At 51.1% G+C, this 6,677-nt stretch overlaps 1 protein-coding gene across 1 annotated transcript; it reads left to right on the forward strand.

The window, feature by feature from the left end:
* Positions 1-4,591: 4,591 nt before the first annotated feature.
* LOC119109505 (trichohyalin) lies at positions 4,592-6,677 on the forward strand. The gene has a single exon (XM_037233139.1). It carries the CDS (start codon positions 4,705-4,707, stop codon positions 6,547-6,549), a length of 1,845 nt encoding a protein of 614 aa, XP_037089034.1. The 5' UTR covers positions 4,592-4,704; the 3' UTR covers positions 6,550-6,677.

Here is a 6,677-nt window from a genome sequence, read left to right on the forward strand (position 1 = left end):
GCCCAAAATCCGGCTAAAATACTTCGATATATCCTCTCCACCGAAACCCACGTGACCTAGGCTTAATTAATAGTCCTCCAAGTACAAGTACGTCGACAGCGGTGTCCAACACAGCGAGTGGCGGTTTCTCGCGTGGCCGTACCGTCATCCGAAACGGCGTTTTGTCATGGCGCTGACAGGCGCTGCCCGCCGCTGGTACTGTCTTACACAGACCGGCCCGCTCCGCCATGATAATTACCGGCGTCACGTGACAAATGAGCCGGTCTCGGCCATCTGGTCGGTGCGCAGGCAAATTACCTTGCCTCGAAAGTGGTCGAGAAAGCGCCACAAGAGCGACGCCCAGACGACTGTTTTTCACAGATTAAGCAGATCGGTTCGTCTGCTGACGCCGCTTACAGTCCTGGGCGAGATAACGCTGGCGGGCGACCGGCGAGGGAGAAGTGATCGGGAGTTCTTTGCGATTTCGTTAACCGGTAACATTTGGAAGAAGATCGCTTGCTTCAAGACGGGAAACCTTGTGATACAGGAAACAGCTGAACAAACCACGTACGCATGCCGCTAAAGATACAGATAGAAAAAAAACAGCAGGAGCAGAGGAAATACTAAAATGGCAGGACCAGAACAGTGCACCGGCTAGGAAACTGTCGTGCTAATAACACATCAATGTCTGGGAAAGACGCAGTTGAAACTGACATCGACAAGTATACGTCAGTCATACGTTGTGCGAATGGATGTGCCACGATGTCGGAGGCAGACTGATACATAGAGCGTAAACTGTTATAGTCATGGAGCCTGACACAACGAGCACATATACACAAAAACTAGCCTACGCCAACTCGTGCAAGAAAAGGAGACTCCTCAGTGGGTAAAGATTTCTCGGTATTTTACTCACGTGTATGTAGATTATAAGCACAGGTTTCTGCTCTACGACAGTGGCGTAAAGAGAAACGACGACTTCAATGTCGATAAGGTAATGGTCCGGTTCGCTAATTTTTGCGCGTACGTCTGCACATCCGCGTTTATTTAGCCAGACGGCGGCGCGTATTGCCGTGAAATTTGCACGCACGACGGGTCACCTTTGTCACAGCTCATGACATAAATCATGCTTGTTCGACACCAGTGTCCGTCACAGCTTGAGAGAGAGGAGCGTGTATCGGGATTTAACACGGAGAGAATTTTTTGTATGCGGAAGAAGAACAAGTGGTGTAAAGGCCAGGCCCACGAAAACATGTAGCAAAGCTTGAGCAATGATGAACGTGGCGTCTCAGCACGTAAGGACTGTCAGCTGAGAGGAAGTTTGCAGCATTATGAAAACTGGGTAAGGCACGCTGTGCATCAATGAGATATGAACTAATGAGTGGGTGGAGGCGGTGCCATGCTGACACGCCAAGCATCGCGCAAGCATGAACAACAGCTAAATAATGCATGTTCGATGCCTTGAATGCACAGAACAGCGTCGACGGTTAATATTTCCAAGCGACCCACGAATGTTGAACGGCTTACCAATGTCAACACGCGCTCGGGTTGGGGCGAGCGCGTCGCATTTACCGGCGTCACAGGCGCGTGTTAACTCAGCGATACAGCCAAGGAATAAGGTGCGCGGGGACTCGTCCCTCTAAGCCCCGAGTCTTGCAACAGATGCTGGATGACTTCGCAGGGATTCGTCCAAATTCGTAGGAGTTTCCAGGAAATCTGACATTTGACTCACCCATGAGGAAACTTCTTCTCAGGCTTGTACCTTGCCCTTTCCCATTTGGTGTTGCATGCCTAGTTGAGAAAGCTTGTGGAGCCTACCATTTCAGGAACGTTAGAAAATTGCCATCCGTAGAGGGTCAGGACTTCAAAGTCATGGAATGCACGTGGGTCATGTCTAATCTTTGACGCATGTTTCCTTATGGATTGTGCGCTTTTCTGTTTCAGATCCCGATCACCTTGCATGTGCACTTTACCATCTAAAGAACAACTGTGCGAACTTCTTATGCCCAGTTAATTGGACCTTACCGAGTACGAACTATTCGATGATATCCATATTTTGAGCATCTTGGTCACCTGGAAAGGTTGCCCAAAGATTTTGTTGCCTGAGCCGCAGTGACAATTCGCATTCACAGCTTACAAAGGTGGCTATTACGGTTACTATTCGACATGCAAGTGCATCTGTAATAGGTCTTTTTAATTTTTTCGGTGGCGGTTTTTCCTTTGGTTTTGGTTCTGTCCAATGAACCAGCTATCAAAGCCCTTCTACCACGCCTTGCGCTCCTTCGTTTTGTTTTGCGTGTGCAGTTCTCGCTTGCCAATTTTGGGATCTTGCGTCTTGCTTCGACTATTCGTTTGTGTGTTGCTATACGAATTTATTTCAGTTACTCCGCCTCAAACAGATTAAGTTTGTCGCTCAACCTATACCTACCCCCTCCCCAAATTGCATCGGACAGAAAAAATATCATTACACGCCAGTTTGTAACGTCAGGTGACGTCTTTGTTCTACACTCTCTCTAACTCTCCAGTCACACTTTTACACCAAGCAGCTTCGAATCTTTATAACGCTGAGTGGCACCAACTTAACTCCATTTCCGCCGTTCAACACTTCTTCCAATTTTAAACATATATGCTTGCTATGTGCCACCAATCTGCCATTTGATCTAAGCGATAAGCTTGTAAGTTTTCGGTTTAAACCACTTGCATCAGTTGCTTATCTTTATTTTACACGACCTGCCTTGACGTGAACTCGGATTCAATTTCCCCCTGAAGGTTTTTCCGAATTGTTTTTTGCATAGCCAAACTTCGCATGGCTGTAGACAATTGAATAGCACATTGTTTGGTACCAAAAATTTAGATGTACTTTGTAAGGTCGCTGACCAATGGCAGGTCAAGGTCAGACAATACATCCAGCGAAGACAATTTAGAGGGAATCGTTCAATCTGATACAATAATGGAGTGTTAAACAAAGCGGTGCATCTCTAAGATAGGTTGGCAACACAGCAATTAATTGAAAAAATTACATTGGCAAATGGTCTGGTATGAGGGTCAGACCAAGGTCAAAATAAACCTGCGTTATCACTCTAGATCTTGCTGTGTGGGCAGCTTCTGGTGCTTATTTTGATTTCATTGATAACAGGAACCACATCATAAATCTTCCACGAATTTATTAAAGGTCAGAATGGGTCACTGGCCTCAAATGGCCCGGGTCAAAATTTTGTGTTCTGGAACATACTGTCTTGCATTTTTTAGGCTTATTTAAATACAAGCTCCAAGTAGTCTTATATTATTTTGGTTACCATGACCTTCGACAGGTTAATCAGGGTCACTAACCTTAAATGAACACCAGTAACGTTTTGCTTCGAACAGGTGTCTAAGTTTTGTAAGCACTTTGGATACCAATGTGGAGTTTAGCTTTGTCTGACCTCATTTAAGCCGAAGATCATGACCTAGGAACCCCATATTTCGTCACGAGTGAGTTCACGTACAGCCTAATGCACCCTCTAAAGTTGGTGTCTCTACGTCTATTAGTGTCTGAGATTGCAGCGGGCCTAAACTGACCCCCATCCGAGCGAAGGGTATCAAACCGGCCACCCGAGCGTGTGTTAAGGACGGCTGTCGGCACACTAACACCAACAACGGAAGATCATTCTCAACTGGTTTGCGTCTACCCGAGCGGGCAGCTGCATGACCAGAACAAGCTTTTTCAAGAACCTGACGGCTGTGATCCTCTTTCACAAGTATATCACAACGCTAGCCTGGCGTTGACCGCGAATGAATCACTTGGTGCAGTTCTGCCCAGCGCACAGGAAACGTCCCGATCGATGGTGATGTGGGCAGCTTGATAACTGAGACTATCTACTGCGATCAAATTATAATGCGTTCGATTGATCAAAGTTAGTTCTCCCAAGAAGGAGTGAAGGGAACAGTTTGACCTTGTTAAACTTAAACGACTAGAATGCATACCATCAGATATGCGCGAACATGGATATCTGATGGGTATTCCAGTCCACAGCAATGACATCATCCAGCGTGTGAAGGTATAAGATTAGTGAGGTTTTCCAAGTGTAAATTCTGGCCGTATGTTAACTTCCACGTTGAAGCAATTTCGAGCAGCTTTTCTTCGCGCAGATGCATGAGAAGCTGACGAGGGCTTCAATGCGAGACCTGTTTCATAAATGCATATTCCATTGTTTTAACCAAAACTCGAGTGTCCAGTTCTCACAATGGTCTGCAGTAATAAGATCTATTACGTGGAAACTGTACGCAAAGTTGGGACGCAGTCATTGGTCACATGAGGTGGCGACCCGAGTCCCATATAGCTGCTGTTTTAACCCTAGCATGTGTCAGGGGATGTCTGCGGCATCCGATATCCCCTTTTTATCGTCCCCCATGCAGTATCGAGTCGACCCGGTTCTGAGCCCCAGAACTATCAGGGTCAAGTGCAGTCACCGGCGGGACCGGCAGCGCTCCGCGCACCCCGCGCGCTCCGCGTGACCCGCGTGCCTCCACCTCCCGCTGTGACAGCGGCTCTGTTGCAGGACGCGACCATGCCGGGACCAGCGGGGGCCAGCGGCGGGGCGGGCCAGCCGTCGGGGAACCCGGCCCTGCTGGAGATGGCACGAGGCCTCGGAATCGACGTCGAACAGCTGCTGGCAGCGGCGATACAGCGAGCCATGGGAGCCGAGGATGATCGGACCACAGCCGGTGACGCACGGGTGACGTCCCAGGATGAAGGCTCTGTGCCCTGGGAAGAACAAGAAGCACCTCAGGCAGAAACAACAGCGGCACAAGGACCGCCTCGGTTGGAACCAACAGCGGCACAAGCAGTCCCTCATGTGGAGCCAACAACTGCACAAGGAGCATCCCAGGTGGAAACAACAGCGGCACAAGAAGGAAATCAGGTGGGAACAGCCGCGGCACAAGAAGCACCTCAGGCGGAAACAACAGTGGCGCAAAAAGCACCTCAAACGGAAAAAACAGCAGCACAAGAAGCACCTCAGACGGAAACAACAGTGGCGCGAGGAGCGCATCGGTTGGAGCCAACGACGGCACAAGGAGCCCCCCATGCGGAGCCAACAACTGCACAAGGAGCATCTCAGGAGGAACCAACTGCGGCACAAGGAGCATCTCAGGCGGAACCAACGGCGGCACAAGGAGCACCTCAGGCGGAAACAGCGACACAAGGAGAGCCTCATGCGGAAACATCGACACAGGGAGAGCCTCATAAGGGAACATCGGCACAAGGAGAGCCTCATGCGGAAACATCGACACAAGGGGAGCCTCATGCGGAAGAATCGACACAAGGAGAGCCTCATGCGGAAACATCGGCACAAGGAGAACCTCATGCAAAACCAACATCGGCACAAGGAGAGCTTCAGGCGAAACCAACAGCGACACGAGAAGAGCGTCGTGCGGAAACAGCAGCAGCACAAGGGGAGCCTCAGGCGGAACCAACATCGGCACAAGGAGAGCCCCATGCGAAACCAACATCGGCACAAGGAGAGCCTCAGGGGGAACCAACAGCGACACAAGAAGAGCCTCATGCGGAAACAGCAGCGACACAAAGACAGCCTCATGCGGAAACAGCAGCGGCACAAGGGGAGCCTCAGGCGGAACCAACATCGACACAAGGAGCGCCTCAGGCGAAACCAACATCGGCACAAGGAGCGCCTCAGGCGAAACCAACATCGGCACAAGGAGAGCCTCAGGCCAAACCAGCATCGACGCAAGGAGCGCCTCAGGCGAAACCAACATCGGAACAAGGAGAGCCTCGGGCGCGACCAACAGCGACGCAAGGAGAGCCTCATGCAGAAACATCGGCACAAGGAGAGCCTCAGGCGGAACCAACATCGACACAAGGAGCGTCTCGGACGAAACCAACATCGGCACAAGGAGAGCCCCAGGCGAAACCAACATCGGCACAAGGAGAGCCCCAGGCGAAACCAACATCGGCACAAGGAGAGCCCCAGGCGAAACCAACATCGGCACAAGGAGAAACCCAGGCGCAACCAACATCGGCACAAGGAGAGCCTCAGGGGGAACCAACATCGGCACAAGGAGCGCCTCAGGCGAAACCAGCATCGGCGCAAGGAGCGCCTCAGGCGAAACCAACATCGGCGCAAGGAGCGCCTCAGGCGAAACCAATATTGGCACAAAGGGAGCTTAAGACGGAACCAACATCGGCACAAGGAGAGCCTCAGGCGAAACCAACATCGGCACAAGGAGAGCCTCAGGCGGTACCAACATCGACACAAGGAGAGCCTCAGGCGAAACCAACATCGACACAAGGAACGCCTCAGGCGAAACCAACATCGGCACAAGGAGAGCCTCAGGCGAAACCAACATCGGCACAAGGAGAGCCTCATGCGGAAACAGCAGCGGCACAAGAAGCACCTCAGGCGAAAAAAGCAGTACAAGGAGCGCTTCAGGCGGAAACAACGGCACAGGGAGAGCCTCAGGCGGAAACAACAGCGGCAAAAGGAGAACATGAGTCCCAAAACCCTCCGCTGGCAGCATCGTGCTCTTACAGCCCTCGGGGGCCACTTCCCTCTCATATGGACCCAAGTGCCGTGACAACGCACAGTCCCACAAAGGACGCGCGACCCTCCCAGCCGAGCCAAGAAGACCGCAAAGCGCAGAGTCTTCAGCAAGAGACCGTGGCTATCTCGTCGAACCAGGGCGATATCACAGTGCCGAGTCCT

This window comes from Pollicipes pollicipes, unplaced genomic scaffold, assembly GCF_011947565.3.
Source record: "Pollicipes pollicipes isolate AB1234 unplaced genomic scaffold, Ppol_2.1 Scaffold_7231;HRSCAF=8579_pilon_pilon_pilon, whole genome shotgun sequence".
NCBI lineage: Eukaryota > Metazoa > Arthropoda > Thecostraca > Pollicipedomorpha > Pollicipedidae > Pollicipes > Pollicipes pollicipes.

Excerpts from the sequence above, each read along its gene's own strand:
- LOC119109505 (XM_037233139.1), top strand. The coding sequence starts at position 4,705 with ATGAAGGCTCTGTGCCCTGGGAAGAACAAGAAGCACCTCAGGCAGAAA.